The sequence below is a fragment of the Megalobrama amblycephala genome, linkage group LG22 (assembly GCF_018812025.1).
Source record: "Megalobrama amblycephala isolate DHTTF-2021 linkage group LG22, ASM1881202v1, whole genome shotgun sequence".
In the NCBI taxonomy this organism is placed as follows: Eukaryota; Metazoa; Chordata; class Actinopteri; order Cypriniformes; family Xenocyprididae; genus Megalobrama; species Megalobrama amblycephala.
Window position 1 is genome coordinate 8,334,452 of NC_063065.1, and position 22,235 is coordinate 8,356,686.

The 22,235-nt window shown below is 37.6% G+C and overlaps 2 protein-coding genes across 3 annotated transcripts; both read right to left on the bottom strand.

The window, feature by feature from the left end:
- Positions 1–6,349: 6,349 nt before the first annotated feature.
- On the bottom strand, positions 6,350–10,449 carry dcakd (dephospho-CoA kinase domain containing). 2 transcript variants are annotated; one of them, XM_048175194.1, is made up of 5 exons: positions 10,209–10,449; positions 9,727–9,839; positions 8,128–8,331; positions 7,956–8,043; positions 6,350–7,294 (listed from the first exon to the last, which is right to left on the bottom strand). In XM_048175194.1, the coding sequence occupies exons 2-5, from the start codon at positions 9,836–9,838 to the stop codon at positions 7,009–7,011; spliced, it is 690 nt and encodes a 229-aa protein (XP_048031151.1). In that variant the 5' UTR covers position 9,839; positions 10,209–10,449; the 3' UTR covers positions 6,350–7,008. The 2 variants fall into 2 exon arrangements, with proteins under 2 accessions (XP_048031151.1, XP_048031152.1); XM_048175195.1 differs by having other exon boundaries at positions 10,288–10,442.
- A 1,643-nt stretch (positions 10,450–12,092) lies between these two features.
- Positions 12,093–21,643, bottom strand: LOC125258215 (protein FAM171A2). The gene is given in 9 exon segments (XM_048175111.1): positions 12,093–15,287; positions 15,289–15,964; positions 17,203–17,329; positions 17,441–17,554; positions 17,732–17,911; positions 18,037–18,189; positions 19,416–19,508; positions 20,545–20,772; positions 21,424–21,643. Coding segments are annotated over 9 exon segments (2,562 nt in total). The 5' UTR covers positions 21,521–21,643; the 3' UTR covers positions 12,093–14,393.
- Between the last annotated feature and the right edge of the window lie 592 nt (positions 21,644–22,235).

Here is a 22,235-nt window from a genome sequence, read left to right on the forward strand (position 1 = left end):
TGGAAAATCAAATGGGACTTCATACCTTTATAATGAAATAGAGATCGCGAGATGAATCCAATCTGTGGCACTTGGGTAAAATATGAGTGTCCATTGCAAAACAAAAAAACATGTCACATTTCTTCTGAATGATCTGCTCTCTGTCATCGTTCTTCAAGAAAGGATGCAATCTGAGCAGCCTTTATGTTGTAAAACTGTATACGATCGTATCTAACAAACAAATGAGCCTGTGTCCAAAGTATATTTTTTTCAAAATAGTGCAGCAGTTTTAGTTATAATATCCAAGCAGTGCTGTCGGATTTTGATATCCTCCCGCCATTGTCATTGCAGTAAATCTCACAACCAAAACTTTCAGCCAATGCCACGATCCAACAACGTGTGTTCTGTGTCTCTTCCCCATGCATGCACATCTACACAGACACACATCAGTCTCGAATATTATGCAGCAAGCCATATTTTATAATTGTATAAAATAATCGAGCACAAATACGGCTGAGATGCCAAATTCAGCGGCAGCTGAGGTAACATGACGGCTCACAGACAGCAGCGCAATATACCTGTCACTCAAGTGACCACGCCCTTAATTATGCAGAACTTTAAGGCTTAATATAATTTAAACGGATAAGTTATAAAAAAATTCACCCCCCTCAGAGTTGTCATGAAGGGCAAAAATAGCAGTATAGACCAAAACCACAATTTGAACCAACTTGTAAACATGTTTTTTTCTGCTATAAACTTGGCCAATTTAACATGGGACTCTATGAGATTCTGCTCTCTTTTGGAGCCTGTCCCTAGCGGCCAGTCGATGAATCGCAGTTTAAGTTACTTCCGTATTGGCTTCACGAGAGAAAGGGGGAGGTTGCTGCTTGTGTAAAAGTTACGGAGCCCTGCACATGACATGCAAGAAAAAAATTTAATTGTGCGCACAATTTACTAATTCGTTCCCTCGATTTACTAAATCATGTGCATGATTTATAAATCAAGGGAACAAAATAGTAAATCGTGCACACGTTTTATTAAATCGGGGGAACGAATTAATAAATCGTGCGCACGATTTAGCCTACTATTTTTTTTTTTCCTGCATATCCTGCATTTTCTGCATGTCCAGGGCTCCGTAAAAAGTAGCCCAATTCCGCGGGAAAACCTCAGACTTGGCAACACTGGTTGATAGTGTAGGAGGGGACTTCAGATTCTAGAGAGCATTTGATTGGACAGAAGTGGAAGTGAGAGACTGTAAGTTTTGAATGCTTATATCTCCTAAATGCGAATTTTGTCATTGTTTTGGAACACACCTGCTTATTCATAACAATAAGGCTAACATATTCATTCTAAAAGCTAAAAAACGTACATTTTAATTTCACTTTAACAAATATTGGCTGTTGTTTTGCGAATGCTTCAGTAAATGCTTTTTTTGGCCTATAGGGAGGAAATTTTCTTTTACTTCAAAAGACAAAAGAATTTGCCACAAAAATTTGTCAGTCACATCAAATAAACTAATTAAATCTCTCACTGCTGGAATAGTTCCGGAATGACAACTTTACTTAACAATTTACGTATAATGTTTAAAGTGGTGTGGAAACGCAAGATGGCCGTTGCTGCGTTGAAGGGGCGGGGCCGGTTGTGATTGGCGGAATTATATTAGCAATCTCCTCCCGGACTTTTGCGGAACTCAGTTCATGTAAATGTCGGTTTGCAATGTGACCGCTTCAGGTAAAGGTGATGCAAAGCAGATGAAGACATTTGTTTGGCCATCATCCTCTCATCGCCAATGACACCAGCAGCTGTCTCAGTTTGACGCGAGTTCACCGAAGGTCTCTAACAGCAGACGCGGAACAGATCTCACCTTTAGCTCTGAGCGAGACGCCAGCCCACTGCGCTCAGACTGGCAGGTGGGCTGCATGTGGGTCATGTAAAGTGCCAGCTGATGGTTTATCTGCTCTGGCAGCCTCCAAACTGTAAATGACAAACGGAAGCGGTGCTGTGATCTAATGTCAAGTACTGTAGCTGTAATTTAGATTTGCTTGATATATTGATTGTGTGAAATGTGCTCTCAGATTGTTCCAGGCAATTTGTTCCAGTCAATTAAAGGGACAGATTGCATATTCTCAGGACATTCTTACTATTTTTGTCTTGTTTTCCAGTAAAGTATTTAAACATTCGTGAATCGAGATGAATTTAATTGAGAAGCAAAATGACTTAAGGTATTAAGTAGTTTTCTGGAAAATGTAGGCCTGTCAATAACTTAATGTTTATTGATTTATATATTTTTGTAGATATTTGTAATGGTAAACAAGACAAAAATATGAAGTACAAATCTTTTTTCTTTATTTTTTTTTTTGGGTGGTGGTGGTGGTGAAACCATGTACAAATAAATATAACCAATGGGCAACGGCCTCAGTAAACTTCTGAGGGACTTATTTAAAATGAAAAATATTACAATGATTCAAAAATTGAAATTCTAAAGCTGCGAAAAATCAAGATGTAAACTGATATATTTCTTACTCTAGAGAATAATTTTGAACTTTACATGCACCACTGCAACATTAAACCTCGGAAAACTAAACTGAGACATTTTTAATTTGCCTTTTCATTGACAGCAGATCCAAAAAGCAGTTGTTTTTACTTATGTTTAAAGGGTTAGTTCACCCAAAAATGAAAATTCTGTCATTAATTACTCACCCTCATGTTGTTCCACACCTGTAAGACCTTCGTTAATCTTCAGAACACAAATTAAGATATTTTTTTCAAAACACTGCTTCATGAAGTTTCGGAGCTTTACGAATCTTTTGTTTCAAATCAGTGGTTCGGAGCGTGAAAGTCACGTGTTTTCAGTAAATGAGGCTTTGTTACGTCATAAGTGTTTTGAAATTTCAATGGTTCACCACTGGGGGGCGTAACTTTGGCAGTTTGATACACACTCCAAACCACTGATTCGAAACAAAAGATTCATAAAGCTTCGAAATCGCCCATCACTAGATATTGTTGAATAAAGTCGTCATTTTGTTTTTTTGCCGCACAAAAAGTATTCTCATCACTTCATAACATTAAGGTTGAACCACTGTAGTCACATGAACTGTTTTAAATATGTCTTTAGTAGCTTTCTGGGCATTTGAAAGTGTTAATTATCTTGCTGTCTATGGAGGCCTCACTGAGCCATCGGATTTTATCAAAAATATCTTAATTTGTGTTCTGAAGATGAATGAAGGTCTTACGGGTGTGGAACGACATGAGGGTGAGTAATAAATGACATTATTTTCATTTTCGGGTGAACTAACCCTTTAAGTTATAGGCTAATTGAATATATTTTTATTAAAACTTATGTCAGCAAAATCAAATTTCAGATGTTCAGCAGAAATACAAGAGGATATACAATATCAGAGCGCTTACAAAGTTTAAAGGGATAGTTAACCCCAAAATCACTATCATCAGTAAATCTCATCATTTACTCACCTTTATGTTGTTCCAAACATGTATGCATTTTATTCTTCTGCAGAACATAGAGATATTTTCAAAAAAACATTAGGAATCAAACAACATTGTAAGCCATTAACTTTTATTGTATGGAACTTTGTGTTTCACACAGGATTGGAACAACATGAGGGTGACTAAATGATGGCAGAAATGGGAGAACAATGAATGTAGAACATGATTGGATCATGTTTGTTCATTTTCTTAATGAAAATGATTACAACTATTGCTGAGAATTCATGGAAAACATGCTTATCCACTCATTTCAAGCCTTGATGTGCACTTTTATCCCATACTTTAAGAAGTCAAATTCAGTATATCAAATAAGTGCCGGCATACACCCCGTAATCCACGCTTGCTGACAAACACACACAAAGCAGCTGTCACTTCTCATTTGGTGGGTGTTTTCCAGCTGAGTTGGTGTGATAGGGCTGGGTGACTCGACCAGCGACAGTGTGTTATGATGTGGACGTGCCCGTAGGCGAGAGAGAGAGTTCTAGGGAAAATATCTACAGGACACACACACACACAGTTACTCCCAGTAAATGCACTCAAATGCTTCACTTTTGCCGGCCATCCCATACAAATCACTCATTCAAAATACTGTAAGGGCAGATCTCATGAAAACCGACAATAATTTTTGGGGTTGACATCTCTGGGTCACCTCAAAGTCAAAGTAAAAGCTTGATGAAGATGCCTATTTTTAGGACCAATAAGAAATGTTCCACTCTACATATATTTATTTTTGGTGTTAATTATACAAAAAGAAAATACAGGAAACACAAAATGGCTTCTTTAAGCAAAAATCGGTATGTAGTGTGACCTCCTGGACTTCTTCCATTTTCTCAAAGAAGAAAATCTGAGAAACTTTTCATGGGATTTTGAAGTTTTCTTGGCCTTTTTAGTTCCATTTAGGTTTAAGAGAGCCGGTTCCTGCTATTGCTCATGTGTTAGGGGTGGTTACTAAATACTTGCCACTTTAGCCATATTGTTCTCTAATAAATTCTCTAATTTATTGAGAATCACATCTCTACAGGGAATTACTAAAAAGTAAAACTTCCGGATGCATTGAGAATTTTGGTAAATATGCTTATTGGATAAAAATAATGACATCACTATGGCTTAATATCTTTTATGCCAAAAATGTAATTTCTTATTTTGTTTCTTGTGAATTTTTGGGGTTAATATTTCACTCATGAGTAACATTTCCCAAAGTGACAGTCTTCAAAAAGTTTACTTTTCAGTCTAGTTACTTTACATCTTGATATACAGACACTTGATTCTGTTTGTTTCAGATGGACACAGGCTAAAGCACTCTGACAGGACACATATACACACACACACACACACACACACAATCTTCATCTATTCCATAAAGACAGATGCACAATCTTAAAACCTTGACCATCTCTCTCACACACACACACAGAGAAACAGAGGTCTTACTGTGCAGGGCCGCTGGCCCGCGTCACTCTGCGTTAGCATAAGAACAGCTTATTAAAGACAGAGAACATCACCATGGGCCAAGCCTGAAGATGAAGGGAAGTGAGTGAAGAAGACAGAGAGAGAGAGAGAGAGAACTCACAACTGCCATATCTGTCTGTGTACATCTGATGTACATGTATATTACTCATGTTTACACTATGAGAGGAACATATATATACACTCTTATGTAAGTGCAATGTAAATGCATCAGCAAAACCTGTTGCTTAAGAGATTTGAAAATTCCTTATGCATTGAAAATGGTAAAATTATAACATCCAAATGAACTGGTTTTAAGTAAAAAATATTATTTAAAGGGGACCTATGCCCATTTTCACAAGATGTAATATAAGTCTCTGGTGTCTCCAGAATGTGTTTGTGAAGTTTCAGCTCAAAATCCCCCACAGATCATTTATTATAGCTTGTCAAATTTGCCCATATTTGGGTGTGAGCAAAAACACGCCGTTTTTGTGTGTGTCCCTTTAAATGCAAATGAGCTGCTGCTCCAGAAGAGGGCGGAGCTTAAACAGATCACGCTTCAGTTGCTCAACAACAACAAAGCTGGAGAATCTCACGCAGCCAAAATGAGGATTGTCAGTAACGGTGTTCAGCCTTACATTGTTCAAACCGGAGTCGACACTGATGGAGAGACTCAGGAAGAAGTTACAACTTTTAGACGTTTCTGAATGGTTAGTGGATAAATTTATGTAGTTTCTGTGGAGTTGATTCAACTCATCGACTAGCATGTGCCGTCATGTTAATCTTTTGTGCAAATCCAGCGTTGAATTGATTCTCGTTTGTGAAGCAGTCCGGTGTAAAATGACGGCATGACAACAACACTCTACTACAACAACTCTTCCTCTTCTCTAAAGCAGCCCAACATGGCCTCACCCCCTTTATTGTGTCTTCTCGGGGGCGGGGTTTATGTAAATTTTGGGGTTTGTGATGTCACTGACCCAGGAAGAAGCTTGTTGTAGTCCCTACCAGCTGTTTGTTGTAGTCCTTAAAAAGCGATTTCTGTAAAAGAAAATATATCCCTTTGCATTGAACTTTGAGCGTCGTAACTTTACAGATGTTGTTTATGCTCAAACAGCAACATCAAACACCATCCCTTTAACATCACTGAATCAACCTAAAAATGCTAATTCTATAACTACAAAACAATTTTACATCAGGTAAAAAAAAAAATAGCTCTTTAAACTCTCAACTGCTGGTTGGAAAACTTGCATAATAATTTTCCCATCTGGACTCAATAAAAATATATCAATAAATATTCAGAACAACACTTCAACTTTTGCTTATGTCAAAGTGCGATTCTCCTATATATTTACCTGTTTTACATATGCAAATCACTGCACAGGTCATTTAGCATCACAAAGAGTGAATTTAGTACAACAGATGATGTTGTGACAGTTCGTTTAATTCAGATATAGATCAAAATATCTGACGTTCACAAAGAGCAGCAGAAGATACTGATACATTCGGTTCATTTAATGTACGCATGAATTCATAATTAACAAATAACGTGTGTCGAGGTAAAAAAGTAGCATATTTTATGCAATATGTTACATTTAAGACTAATCACAATTATTGTGTTGATTCTAGAGTTACGCAGCCTGTGCTTTTGCTCTGCTGTGCATGATAGTGCTCATAACACGGGACGCTAGAAGTACCGTCCCATCAAGTAACCGTCAATATCTAGATTTCACAGTTGTAGCTCAGGCTGTAAGCTAGCTGTCGGTGGTGAGGTCAGAATATCGAAAACAAGTGAGGTTCGACATCAAATAAAAACCTAACGAAAAAATGAAAACATAAAATCATATTCTCCATTGTTTTTAGACTGAAATGAAAATGCTGTCATCATTTACTCAGCCTCATGTCGTTCCAAACATGTATGACCTAATTTCTTCCGCACAACACAAGGGATTTTCCATACACTGAAAGTCAATGGGATCCAATGTTCTTCAAAATGTCTCCCATAAAAGCAAGAAATGCGTTCTGTGAGTAAATGATGACAGAATGTTCATTTTTGGGTGAGCTATTCCTTTAAGATATTTGCTAAGAGACAAGCAGTCTGATTGTATACAAGAACAGACCGCCAAGCCCGGCGACGGCTGCCACGGCGACGGCCCTGACAACCAGAAACTCCATGGAGTCCTCCAGCTTGGTGTGCAGCCGCAGCACCTGTCTGTGAGTGTCCTCGCGAGAGCCCGAGTTCTCGATCACGTGACTGGCGAGTCCACGCTTCTCTTTGAGGGGCATCTGAGCGCCGATTCTCTGTTCGGCCTCCTCCTGACTCAAACCATCCCTCTGCATGAGTCGGGACAGCTGCGTCGCCGGATCACTGCCAATATACAGATCCCAGTGTTGTTACTAAAACTATTAAAAAATCATTTTCATGAACTAAAGTTGGAAAAGTAATATATAAATTAGATTAAGACACTTAAACCTAAATGAAATTTAGAAATTCTGCCTTGGCAACTACAAAAAATTTAGTAACACTTTAGTTTAGGGTCCAATTCTCACTATTAACTAGTTGCTTATTATCATGCATATTACTAGTATATTGTCTGTTTATTACATATTAATGCCTTATTCTGCATGATCATATTCTACATCCCTTAAACCTACTGATACCTAAACTTAACAACTACCTTACTAACTATTAATAAGCAGTAATTAGGTGTTTATTGAGGGAAAAGTCATAGTAATAGTTAGTTAGTTAACAAATTTTTAATTAATATATAGCTAAATTAATATAAATAAATTAAAGCTAAATAGAAATATTGAGGCACATTAAATTACTAAAAAGTAAAATTAAAATGAAAACTGAAAATATAGCTAATTTAAAATATTACTACATATTATATTGGTATATAAATTAAACTAAAATAACACCAGAAGATCTGCTTTAAAAACTACTTAAAAGCAACCAACCCAATCTGACTCATGTCATGTTTCATGAAAAACAGAGAAACTAAAAGAGATTAAAATGAATATCATACCAGTATACGACAACAGTGTGGGTTAGGAACCGGGTGAGACGTCGTGTTTCGAAAAGCAGCGGCACATCCAAAATCACATATCTGTAGCCTAAAAAACAACAAACACAAGCATTTATTCATGAGACTTATGCATAATCATAATCTGCTCTGTTTTAAGTATGCATGAGTGTACCTTTGATGAAGTACAGCAGTATCTGTTTGAACATTTCTTTATGAATTTCTGGGTGTGTGATGGAGTTTAGAAGTCTTCGTTTCTCTGGGTTGGAGAAGATTATCTGCCCCAGCTTCTGTCTGTCAATCTCGCCATTGTCTAACAAAATTTCCTGTCCAAAGTACCGCAAAATCAGTCTGTACGCTGGGCTCTGGGGCTTCACCACTGATGCACAGAGAAAAATCACAAATAAAGCACATATTATATTATGTTACATATTGTTACATAGTCAAACCAAAATGTATTCAGACACCTTGAACATTACATTCATTAATACAGTTTATTCACTATAGTTTTAAAAAATGGTAATAAAATATGACAAGATCTCAGAGTTAAACCGTGTCAGAAAAAATTAATCTTATGTCAGATAACACTGAAGCAAAACATGGTTAGGTCAAAGTGTCTGAATAATTTTTGGTTCCAAATTTGTATCAATTTTACTGGTAGTCCACTGTGTGAAGAATTTTTGGACATAATATGTCACAGTTTACTTGATTTTGCTATCCTCACTTACATAAATGAACTATAGTGTCCTGCACCCACTAGTAAAAATATATCAACATTTTTTTTTTTTTTTTTGGCATTTTCATTATCTTAAAAATGCTTCAAATATTATATGTTGTACATTTTTAATTAACAAAATAAATAAAATATGCATTATGCTATATTTACATGTAAATAATTCAATAAATGTGTATTTTTATTTAATATTTAATTTATTTTTAAAATGCTTCAAATATTATATGTTGTACATTTTTAATTAACAAAATAAATAAAATATGCATTTTGTACATTTTTAATTAACAAAATAAATAAAATATGCATTATGCTTTATTTACATGTAAATAATTCAATAAATGTGTATTTTTATTTAATATTTAATTTATCTTAAAAATGCTTCAAATATTATATGTTGTACATTTTTAATTAACAAAATAAATAAAATACGCATTATGCTTTATTTACATGTAAATAATTCAATAAATGTGTATTTTTATTTAATATTTAATTTATTTTTAAAATGCTTCAAATATTATATGTTGTACATTTTTAATTAACAAAATAAATAAAATATGCATTTTGTTCATTTTTAATTAACAAAATAAATAAAATATGCATTATGCTTTATTTACATGTAAATAATTCAATAAATGTGTATTTTTATTTAATATTTAATTTATCTTAAAAATGCTTCAAATATTATATGTTGTACATTTTTAATTAACAAAATAAATAAAATATGCATTATGCTTTATTTACATGTAAATAATTCAATAAATGTGTATTTTTATTTAATATTTAATTTATTTTTTAAAAATATACATTTAAATTAATTCAGAATTCATGTTTTAAATGGCATTATTAAGGGGTATAGGACAAATATTATTAATAAAAACATTAATATTAATTTTCATGATTTTAAAAACTATTTTACTGACTGTTTTATGTTTAAATGCTTCAAATTAGTTTTGTAGACAATATAAATTGTGCCTACATATGAATTTCTTTACAAAGTATATTTTTTTAATTGTAATAAAGACAGATAAAAGTACTAAACACCTTTTCGGGCAACCACATCTGCATCGATGACAGGACAGCCCAGTTCTTTCAGTTGAGAAGACACTGTGCTTTTCCCTGAGGAGATACCTCCGGTTAACCCCACCAGAAACATGCTGAAACAGACAGAAATATTAATTTATCCATTATCATTTACAATATGTGGCTGAAGAATATGGGTCAATGGCGCCTTCTAGCGGCCACCACTGGAATTTCAATTAAAATTTGGGCTCATTAATATGCATATATATAGGATCAGTAGGTAACATAACTCAGCTTCAAACAACATTTCTAATAATAATAACTAACATTATGATAGTTGACTTGCTTATATCTGGACATTGAGTGGTAAAACATAAGTTTAATCAGTTGACACATTTTAATTGGGTTAAAATAACTCAAACCACAATAATAATGTAATTATTAATGTTAATAAACACTACTGACGTTTTAAAATTGTAAACATATACAGAAAACGCTCTTACCCAACAGCAATGACCTACTTCATATGCTGTAAACAGAGATTATAAAAGCGTTTGTGCATAAGCTAAATATACGACGAACCTCAAAAACCTCAAATCTCGCGCTTAATGGAAGGTATATAAAGGGTTTGACGACTCTTTAATAATACTAGATAAATAAAATCCCATTATTTGTGTACATAACATTGACCTATGCGCTTGAAAGCAATGTTTTTCTCTTCCTCCTCTTGGTAAATGAATTCAACACAACACATCAGCGCCGCCACGCGACCTGGAGCGCAATTTCAGCTAAAATCTCAGCAAAGCCTCTGATTATTTAGGATAGGAATGTGGAATTGTTTAAAGTGAAAGGTCCCAGTCATATTGGTTGCTCAATCCCTCTCTGAACCAACAAACTGGTTTATCATTTGCTGTGGTATTTGTGCAATGACAGGCAGGTACAGTGCGTTGAAGCAAGAGTAGAAATTGCAGGATTTATTGAACAAACGAGCACTATTTTGACATTTAGTTGTTGTTTTTTTATCTAACGCACTACTGTAAGCTTGGTAGATGATGGTTCAATCCTCTTTTAAACTACTGTTGTCTTGCCCATATTTTTAATCACTAGGTTGCACCGCACTTGGTGATCAAACACAGGTGGTCAACCTTGAACTGGATCCACTAGTTAGTCCTGTTCAAACACACCTGCCTCTAGTGTTCAAGTGAGCATGCAGACTTTGATTAGCAGACTTGACCATGTTAAATTAGAGCTAGAAATTCTGAGAAAAGTTGTTTATTTCAGAACAGGGACCTTTTGGTGGATAGAGAAAAGGATCAGTTTCAAATGTGTAAAATTAATTATTGCATTTTTAAGCTTGCCCTATGATAACGCATGGAAATATTGTCTCTTAACTTTTATTTTTCATTGAAGGTAGTTTGGATCAAATGTCATCAAGACATCCAGACTTTCAGGAGTTTTTGTGTGTGTCCCTTTAAATGCAAATGAGCTGCTGCTCCCGGCCCCCTTTCCAAAAGAGGGCGGAGCTTTAACAGGTTGCTCAACAACAACAAAGCTGGAGAATCTCATGCAGCCAAAATGAGGATTGTCAGTAATGGTGTTCAGCCTTACATTGTTCAAACCGGAGTCGACACTGATGGAGAGACTCAGGAAGAAGTTACAACTTTTAGAATGAAACTGGACGTTTCTGAATGGTTAGTGGATAAATTTATGTAGCTGCTGTGGAGTTGATTCAACTCATCCACTAGCATGTGCCGTCATGTTAATCTTTTGTGCAAATCCAGTGAATTGATCCTCGTTTGTGAAGCAGTCCGGTGTAAAATGACGGCATGACAACAACACTCTACTACAACAACTCTTCCTAGTCTCTAAAGCAGCCCAACATGGCCCCGCCCCCTTCGTTGTGTGTTCTCGGGGGCGGGGTTTATGTAAATTTTGGGGTTTGTGACGTCACTGAGGAAGAAGCTCGTTGTAGTCCCTACCAGCCGTTTGTTGTAGTCCTAAAACTGCAATTTTTTAAAAGGAAATTTCTCCCTTTGCATTGAACTTTGAGCGTTGTAATTTTGCAGATGTTGTTTATGCTCAAACAGCAACATTACACACTGACTAAAATTGAAAAAGTGAAATCATAATCAACCACCCCTTTAAAAAACAACATAACATCGATACAATTTCTACATTTTTGTAATGATCCATTGCATTTTATGTTATTATATATGGGCATTACAAATTAAAAAATAAACTGATATATTCAAAAGATGATCTGAGAGATGGATCCTAAACTCTTAACACTAAAAAAAAAACATTTACAGGACATAATTTGGAATAATCCATGTGCATAAAATGCATAATTCCTGTACTTTCAGTTTCATATTTAATAAAAACAGAAATGAAGGGAAAAACCCACAAGAAATGGAATTTCTTTATTTTTTAACACATGACTTTCGGACACGTCAGAAGTGAAACAGTCCATTTCACATGTGATTTTTCTAGGATATTATGAACAAATTATAAAATTGCAAAAGTTCCATCTGACATGATTTTAGAACAATTACGCAAAGCTTGTTGTGCACAATGGAAACAACATCATAATATCATCATATTCGTCATATTCAGTCAAAGAGAGAAATATTTATACAGTACAGAGGGAAATGTATTTTAGAGCACCACATCACGTGATAAATGTACATTGACAAAGGCATATCGAGATTTCCTGCGTAAATTACCAACAAAATCTGAACAGACGGAGGAAGAGAATGGCTTTTGAGTTCAGTTTCTTATAGGTTTGAGTGAAACTCGTGCTAAAAAGAGTGTGCAAATCTAAAATCAGTGAAACTGTGGGTGAATTGTATACATTTTGAGACTGTGTAAGGATTAGGGGTTTCAGCATATAGTATATAATATAAATCTTACTAAAATCCTCTGTAGAATTCCACAACCACAGCTTACGCTATAGATGAGTCTCACTCTTAATCACCAACTTTGTGATGGATAATCCAGTACTTAAACTCAATTCCAGTCAAATTCATTATAAGGAAGTAAGGAAGGGTTGCAAAACAATTGACACATGTTGCAACAGTCCTGTCATTTGTTGTAAGTTGACAGTCATCTCAAGAGACAGCATTAATCACCAGTCTACATGTGATTGGCACCAGATCAGCATGAGCAGAGCTATTTTAGTAAAAGTCTCTTTGTATCATGTTTGATAGTCATCAAATAGCTCTCGAGTGTCTCGGCCGTCATGCTCCATACGGTACCCTGTAAATCTGCCTTAATTATTCATAAAATGTTGCATTAAAATGACACAAGTCTTGTGCTTGTTTTGATGATGGTTAACACGAGTCAAATAATAAAAAAATCTTTTAAAAAATAGAAAAGTAACAAATTGAAAAGTGTCATAAATTACTAGCTTTTAATATCTGAATGGCTTATTAAAATGATCAGACTTTTTTCACAGTCAATGCAAGTTACAGACAGTGTGAATACTAACAGCACTGGAAAAGATTTGGCCTGTAAACTGGTATATAATAATTCAAACTGGCATTTGAAATTTTGGCAAATTTATTCCCTTTAGGCATCAATATCAGATGCATCTAATAACCACCTTCATGCTTGAATAGTGTCTATTTTAATTTGTAGGCATAAAAAATCTGTTGTCCTACACTAGTTATCTCATGCACATATAGGCTATCATACATATACACAAAATGCTAACGGCTCTCTTTTAAATGAATTAAAGGCCGACTGAAAATGCTAATTGTGGGGAATATACATTCATATCTACTGTTTCACAGTCAATGCTTTTTTATTATAAGTGAGAACAGGGTCCCATTGAAAAAACCTAATTTGGAATCAGCTTTTCCTATATAAATCTGTACTTTAACACAACATGTGCTAGGTTTAGGTATATCACATTCTCAAAAACTAGGTGTATTGGAGTGAAAAATGTGGATTATAAGGATTTTATATTACAATAAATCAAAATGCATTGTGTAATGACTTACAGAAATTGCTATAACATCACATCACACATAAATGTGAACATAAAGCCTTCTTAATTTAATTTTCCTCAATCTATGTAAGATATTAAGGACTAGCAGTAAAAAATCTGGAATGTTTGAAATCTGAACTGTAAATTTCAGTTTAGAGATTCACATAACATGTATGAAATGTATGGAAGATTGAATGAGGAACTGACATCAAAATTATGAGTTTGAAGGTAGAAGAACGAGCGAGTTGGGAAGGGATACCAAGAAATATACTGCATTAGAACATAAGGAAACAGGTCTCTAAAGTTTAACATGAAGTTCGGGAGACATCAAGTTCTTGATCCAACATATCGAAGACTCAAGCTAAAATCCATCCATTCAAAAAGTTATTTACCACCAAATCATTGAGAGTGAAAAGGTACTTGGGTACTTTTGGATGCAATAGTTTGTTAGAGTCTGATTGGTTTGGAAATATCAGACCGCAGACTGTAAGACAAAGTCTTCCTCTTTGTGTGTTGTGCTTTATTTGAATGCACTCGCCCTTATTCTTTTTTTGGAAACGTCTGTCAAATTATCAAGACACAAATAGTCAGTCTGTGAACATTTTTGGGTGACATTTGTAAAACTTTCAAAGTCGTTATCAATTTGAACATCTAGTTCATCTAATTGGTAAAGGCAGCTGCTGGGATTGATTTTCTCACTCTATTTCTTGGCATGAAACACCATAAGGGGGCGCTCTTCAATACGCTGCCAGGGACTTTTCTTGTTCTCATCCTTGTCATCGAGGTCGTTGTCATCTTCCGGGCTGGTGACAGAGTCACGCTGCGTTTCGCTGTTGCTACTACGTGAGCTGTTACCCCTGCTACGTCCCCTTCTTGGCATTGAAGACCCCCTTGGTTCCTCGGGACCGTCATCCAAAAGAGGGGTCAATGGGTTTTCCAGTGGCGAACTGGCCCCCATGCGGCTCACTCCTCCACTCAGGTCGAGAGGGTCATGGTAGGTAGGTTTGGAGTAGTGTTTCCCACCACTTGTACCGCTGGAGCTGCTTCCCCCATGGCCCTTGCGACCGCTTCCGTGGTGTTCCTCTTTGGTCTTGCGACCGGATGCGGATTTGCGCTCATGTTGGGTTTCGTGGAGACTTGTATCTACATTTCGGTCTTTACTGCTCCCGGCAGGGGCGCTCAATGTGCTTTGGGCGCTATGGTTGCCGCTATGTGTTCCACTGTGGCCATGATCAGCACCAACATCTATGTAGGAGTGGCGTACGTGAGCGTTGGCACGCCCGTCAAGTGATATGAACCAGGCACGAGGGTGCTGCTTCACCCCCAGTTCCAGAAGCTTCTTCTCTGTGAGTGCTTGAAGCTCCCCATTCATCTGCGAAATGGTGGAGTCATTGAACAAAACAGGGATGTGAACCGGTGCCGGTGTTCCACCGCCGGGGGGCCAAACACTCTCATCTGAGCCTGCTGGAGATGCACCTTCTTGGGCTTCTGAATGGCCTGAACCAGGGGTCTGGCCTTGGTGGTTTTGGCCTTGAATCCCGCTGCTGGCACCCTGTGAACTCTTGTCCATCTCTGTCTGCCTGGTTCGCTCCATCCTTTCCCTGATCTGTGGCACCAAACTCTGACGACAGCCTCATGTAGTGGGCTGGGATCACAAGAGTTGGTACCATACTACGGTACATGTTCTCCTTCATCTGATCCAATGAGCTGCAGAATATAATCTGACCTGGTTGCGTATTGAGTGACGTTGGACGAGCGAGGTGATCGGGCCCTTGCAAAACCTGCGAGTACTCCGGAGGCTTGTCAACAATTGGTGGAGAAGGCGGATCAGACGTGTAGCCACGGTTATCATTGACGACATGCCTCCGGCGATAGTCGCGATCCTTCTCGTCAGGGCTGTAGTTGCGTCCGTAGTCCTCATGTAGAAGATTGCTGTCCAGATTGCTTGTATCTGTGGATCGATGCACTTTCATTGGGAAGCTTTCAGCATTTCTTTGGGCACCTTTGGATTGCTTGGTCTTTGAGGAATGCCTAAGCTTGTGGGCAGGAATGTGTCTGGTAAACTCCTCCCGAGCACTCTTGAAGGCATGGGATGGGGATCCCTCGGATTTGTTGGCGTCCAAGTTGCCGTTGGAGGCAGCGGATTCGGCATGGCCGCCACAGATGAGGTTCAAGTGGGACATGGAGGTGCCTTGGTCCCGCTTGGATCCGTTCAAAGCAGATGGAGCTTGAACCTGTTTCTGCTGCCGTCGGGGCTTCAGACACCTTCGTCTGGAAAACAGATGTTGACATTTAGAAATAGCACTATCAGTCAGTCAGAAACGGTCATTTACTGTAATCTTGTAATATATGTCTTACAATCAACCCAGGCTCAGTGGGAAAACAAAATATTTTTTTATAGTACGTTGTTTCTCGCATGTTTCACAACACTTTCAAAGTGAAATGTCCTGTAAGTGATGCTAAAGCATGTTCAGTTTTATCCAAAACCGATGAACATGATTCTGGCAATGTTTTACATTGGTTGTTGTACATATCGAGGAAGTTGAACTGAAATGTGTGGCGAGTGGTGCCAGTGCCAGTCCTCCCTATATTCAAAGTACGCAAGTTGTGTAGGGCCCCCGAACCACCAGGGGGCCCCCTTACTCTCAAAGATGATTTAATGACTAGGGATGCGACAGTTTCTGTTTTGATTTTGGCTTCCAAAAATTATTAAAACACAATGCTGCAATCCGTTCTTGTCCTTTAAAGCAGTGCTCTGCTACATAACATCCAAATCAGTCAAATCATGCAACATGACTGTCGTAATACAGTCTCCTGCCGGACATGAGCGATACTAAAAAAAAGAGTTGAAAGCATATTGAGCTGCGAAAGAGATGCTGTTCCCCAGGTGGCTTTCTGTGTGCCTGATCCGAAATGTGGAAACATGGACAAGAATAAGCTACTTTGGGCATTGAGTCTGCACTTATACAGACTTCCACTGAAGAAAAATGAAGCCACAATATGCCAGTAATGGCCATTGCAGATTACATCATTCGTAGCCCGAGTCTGCACAGTAATGAAGCTGAGGTGGAGCCGCGGCATCAAGGTCCCTCCCACACTCCCGCAGACTCAATAGTAAGCACAGCTGTCAATCATGATGTTACACCCCATTTTTATAGCATCAAAAAACTAACTAAAACCAAACTTTTTTGGAAAATGAACACTTTGACATACATGTGTGTGATAAGAACTACATAAAATGACAGAAACCATCTTTGGAAAAAAATGTGAAAAATGTAATAGATTTTTTTAGTTTGGCTTGTGTCCCATTTAATTACATGGAGAGGGCGGGGTTTACTGCAGCCAGCCACCAGGGGGCGATTGAAATGCTTTGGCTTCACTTTTCAGGACTTGTGCGGCACACTTTGCATGTATAGTTACGGTTTTGAAAACATTTAGATGGAGGCATGTTTTTCCAATGAGACTATGTTGCTTATAATTACACAAGATTCAGACAAACTAGTACACACCTGCAGTAGTAGAGTAGGACACAGAGTAAGACTAATACCAGCAGAGCCAGAGATCCCAGGATGGACAGCAGGAAGAAGGTGTGGTAGGCTGTGATGTCCCTCAGGCCTGGGTGAGACAACCCTGAGCCTAGTGTTTAAATACAAAGCATGCTTAGCATTTGTGTGCATGTTTTTGTTTTTGTTTTTGAGTCAAGATACGGATGTGTGTTGTCAATGCGGTTACATTTGAGTATGTTACCTGCTGAAGAACGGAAGGCTGCGATCCAGTAGCCAAGCTGGGAGGCAGTGAAGTCCCACGTTAGCTGTGATCCCTCTCGAGTGATAAATCCTGTTCCGTTTCGTACCCATAGTCCTAGGGTACAAACGCATAGCATTATTTACAAAATGACGAGTTAGGATTGACTTTCTTGGCACTTTGATAGTCACAGATGGGAAAATAAGTTACCATTTTTATTGTGTAAAGCGACACAAGCTACTTTTGCTAAATAAAAGCATGTCTTTAAGGTGTCTAAAGCACGATAGTACTTACCTGTCTTGGTGTCGTACATCCATACCGGTATGCTGGTGGCAGATCTTATGCGAGTATCAGAAGGCAGAGGTACGGAGATGTGAACGGGCTCGGTGACCTCAACCGCTCGACCCTCGCGGTCAAACAGTTGTGCGCTGACCGCTGCTATCGTTGTCAGGTCCGTCCAGCCGTTCTCTCCTCCTTAACACAGTAACACCATCATAAATATACTATTTTTGTCTATAGATCTCTTTCATACTGCAAGACTCTCTTATCTCACAATTATCTCACAGTCTTATATAGAAAGACTGTAGTGTTTTTCGGACCTGTGTTGTTTGGTTCCAGGGCGAGTGGGTAAGGGAATGAGTTGATTTCATTCTGCTCTCTGGCTGTTGTTAATACTGCGGTCAGTTCTGTGTAGGAGGAGTTAAACTGTAGGCTCCGCCTTGGAACTTGCAGCCATGGTTGGCTCCGCCCACCTGAAGGTTAAAACAGTAATAGAAATTGAGGGTACGTTTACACACATGATCCCCGTTCACATGAATCTACAAAAATGATTAAAATGCTGTATTCTGCTGCCAGGCCAGTAGTTGGCGATGTCACTTTCCAAAGAAAAACTATGTGCCTATATAGACTGAACACATAATATAAATGCATATTTACAAATTTGCATTTTTGTAGTTTACAACTAGAAGATAACGGTATCACTTTCAAAGACTCGCACTTTGAAACCCGTTTTCAAAAGTTTGCATTTTTAGGCCCCCAAAAAGGCGTTGTCTTTTAAACGAACAGCCAAAATGCATTAAAACATTTCCGTTTTTAGTTGAAAATGGTGTCATGTAAACAGCCCCAAAGTGCAATGTCTGGAAAGAAACATAACTATACTAATTTTAGTTAGAGAGATTATTATGGCACATAGTTAAAAAGTCTGGGCCTAAATGTGTTTCTTGAAAAACCAATGGTATTTGTGGTGGATTGTTTTCCTCATGCTTTTTACATTATTTGGAGACTTTGAAGTGTTCAATGGCCAAAAATGAAATGGACCAGATTAGAATGTTTTCACCATCTTCTTTCAAAAAATTTCCTTTTGTGATGTTTAGTATGGATACACAACATTTTTATACAAAAAGGTTTGTGTAAACCAACATTATTCTATGATTATAATTGAATTTTTTAGTTTGAAACAAAGGAGTGTATTTAGGAATAGAAATGTCTTAAATCAGTTTCTAATATGCGTGTATGACAACTAAAGGCACTTCTGCGTAGAATAAAAGTGTCTGCAAAATCACTAAATGTAATGAATGCTACATAGCTGGGTTGCCACTTAGGCAATTCACTTCCTTTGTTCTAATATTTTGTGAAATGTAAGCCTCTCTGAGGCACTTCATTGATAACCTTACAATGGATGTCTTTACTCCACAATAAATGCCCTATCATTACAGTAGAATTAGAGCAATTAGATACTAGATTCAGATGCCAAAAGATTCCGTAATGGCAATAGAATATTTCTGCTGTTGCTATGGTGACAGCTGCAGGAAACTGAAGTGTCAGGTTGACATAAGATGAAACCTTCAAGGAGAAGAAAATAATATATGTACACATGCCATGCATGTGCCAACTTCATGTGACTTTTTGGTAAACCCACAATCCTCAATAATAATCTTATATTTTCTGATAAGAAGTTGCTTTAAAGATGTTTTCTTACTTGGGGAGCCATGAAAGACCTGGATGACATCATCATATAGGATCAGTGTGCCCGGCTTCTGGGCCATCAGGTAAAGACTGACAGAGGCATATACTAACAGAGAGACAGAGAGAGAGATTTGAATAAAATGAGCACAGATGTCTGTTATGGCACACTGAACATCATGATAATGGACACCAGTATAAAATTCACTTACAGTATATCAGAATTGCCAGATGTCAATGACAGTTGTGTACAGAAGTCTCAGACCACATTTAAGTTAATTTAAACATGGAAATAAAAGGATTATTTACAGATTCTGTATAAGATGTGTAATCAGGGCTTGACATTAACTCTTTTGCTCACCAGCTACTGTGGCTAGTGGTTTTTCAAAGTTACTAGCCACTCAGCATTTTCACTGGCCACAATTTTGACATCGATACCATGGGGAAAAACTGCCTTATAGATATTTTTAATATTATCTCATAATTTGGCAGCAGGTATATTAGGCTGCTGTCACTTTAAGACCTGATGCACGGATCCAATATACTGTTACACATGCGTTTTCTTTCCCAACTGTTTATGTTCACTTAAAATATAACTGACTGTATTTATGTGAATACTCACCAAGACTGGCATTTTGACATTATTATGTGTATTTGACTGTTTAAAAGCAATAAGCAGCCAAAAACAACTCAATTTAGTACTCAGAGGCGGCTTTATTTGCGCGCACTTTGAGTATGGGCACAAAATATACGGGAATGAGTAAAATTATGCGCAATCCCACGACAAAATTCAAGCCCTGTAACACCAACAATATTCATTCAGAGCAAATGAAACAAGTGAGCGAGGGACGGCGGGTTTGTGTGTCAACTCGCTATCGAAGAGATGAGAGAGCGAGAAAAGTGCAGCTGGTATTGTCTATCTATTTGTGGAAAATGAGTATTGGAAGTGTTTCAGATATTACAGTATCAATTTGTATCGAAACATTTTTGACACCACTTCATTGCACTTAGTTTATTTTTTCAGATGCCTTTTTAAAGACTACAACTGAAAAATGTATATATTATATATAAAATTCAGAGTGACTGCGTTGTCAAGCCCTGTGTATAACGTACAATTTATTCAGTTTACGTTAGTGTTTACTCACAGGGTAAACGGCTGGCGTGCCATGGCACTGAGCTGGTGAGGTAATCTCTCTGAGATGCTGTAATGATTACCCATGTTCCTGTGCGGTACAGGAAGCTGACTACCTGCACGCCATCACTGCCTGCTTTGCTTTGTGCCAACACACTCTGGTTCCCATGAACAGTAATAGCAGCATTGGGCAGGGGTGAAAGATCACCGCCGTCAAACACCTGGACCCTCACCTGCACCTCTGAGAGGGATAAAACATGTTCAGATGACCAGATGCATTGCAATAGCATTTCCAGACATGTTTACGTTCAGAAATAAACCTCAAATATAATAAATGGTCCTTTTAACCTAGTATATGGTGCACTGAAAGACCCAATGCATAAAGAAACCTCTTAGATTTGAACACAGACAGCTGCATGGTTCTCATAAAAAGAATGAGGCAGCTTTCATACAGCATTCACAGCTCTGGAACAATAGCATGCAATCATATAGACAGCTGAAGTAATAAATAAGCACACTTATAATGCGCTTGTAATGAGCTGCCAGTGGGCCTCAGTAAATCTTAGATTTGCATAATTGACAGGCACACCAAAAGCTGTTTAGAAAGCTTCACTATGTGTTGCAATAGCTTGGGAATTTAAAACAGCGAAAGGCCAATATTTCAATAATATACACTTATTGTTTCCGGTCTATAAAGCCATGCGACGAATTCACAGTAAAATTCGCCAAAATCTGCATTTCAGAATATGCATTCAGCAATTCAAGGCTGATGCATACAGATGATATCTGTTTTTGCATTAGTATTTAGCTCGTTTGCTCGATGTTTTAGAAATAAAATAGCCCACCACTCCCTCATCCAGACCCGCTATGCGCCCCTTTATTCTCTACTCACCGAGAGCTTCCCTTTCAGGGATAGATTTGCCAGCTGTCCCTTTAAAACTGGACAAAAAGAGAAAGAAGAGAAAACGAGAGACCAAAAAGGATTGCATCTTCAAAGCTACATCGCTGTTTCCACCTCGTCAGCCATTTGTGTGTGTTTTTTCAGACATGGTTGCCAGCATCCTTCTGTGTGATGCGGGATGCTGCGCTGCTGCTGCCTCTCATTGTCAGTGGAAGAGGAAAAACAGCGGCCTCGTGTGGTCAAACTGAGCGGTACGTTTAAAAAAAACTACATCAATTCTGTTTGTTTTAGGAATCTGTTCTGCTTACATAAAGGAGTAACCGGAATAGGTTGTCACACAGAGAAGTTGGACTACCAGTAACTATAAGGGTTTGAGTTAAAAGTCCAAATACACAAAATGCATGTTTTCTCTTGGAGTGGTTTGGTTTCAAACACCTAAAACTCTCTTAAAGGGATAGTTCACCCAAAAAGCTCTGTCATCATTTACTCACCCTCAGGTTGTTTTTTTCTTCTTCTGCTGAATACAAAATAAGATATTCAGAAGAATATGGGTAATCAAACAGATGGAAATAATGTATGGGAAAAAATACAATGGAAGTCAATGGGATCCATCAGCTGTTTGGTTACCAACATTCTCCAAAGTGTTTTCTTTTGTGTTCAGCAGAAGAAAGAAATTCATACAGGTTTGGAACAACTTTAGGGTGAGTAATTGATGACAGAATTTTAATTTGTTGGGTGAACTATCCCTTTAAATTAGAATATTTTCATGTGAATTCTGTCATCCGGTCTAAAATGCCAATATC

What these genes read in the sequence shown, in the direction of transcription:
- dcakd (XM_048175194.1), bottom strand. Translation starts at nt 9,838, where the DNA reads ATGTTTCTGGTGGGGTTAACCGGAGGTATCTCCTCAGGGAAAAGCACA. An exon ending in ACTGCTGTACTTCATCAAAG is followed by an intron (nt 8,044 to 8,127) that starts GTACACTCATGC and finishes GTTGTTTTTTAG; the next exon opens with GCTACAGATATGTGATTTTG. An exon ending in CACACTGTTGTCGTATACTG is followed by an intron (nt 7,295 to 7,955) that starts GTATGATATTCA and finishes GTATATTGGCAG; the next exon opens with TGATCCGGCGACGCAGCTGT.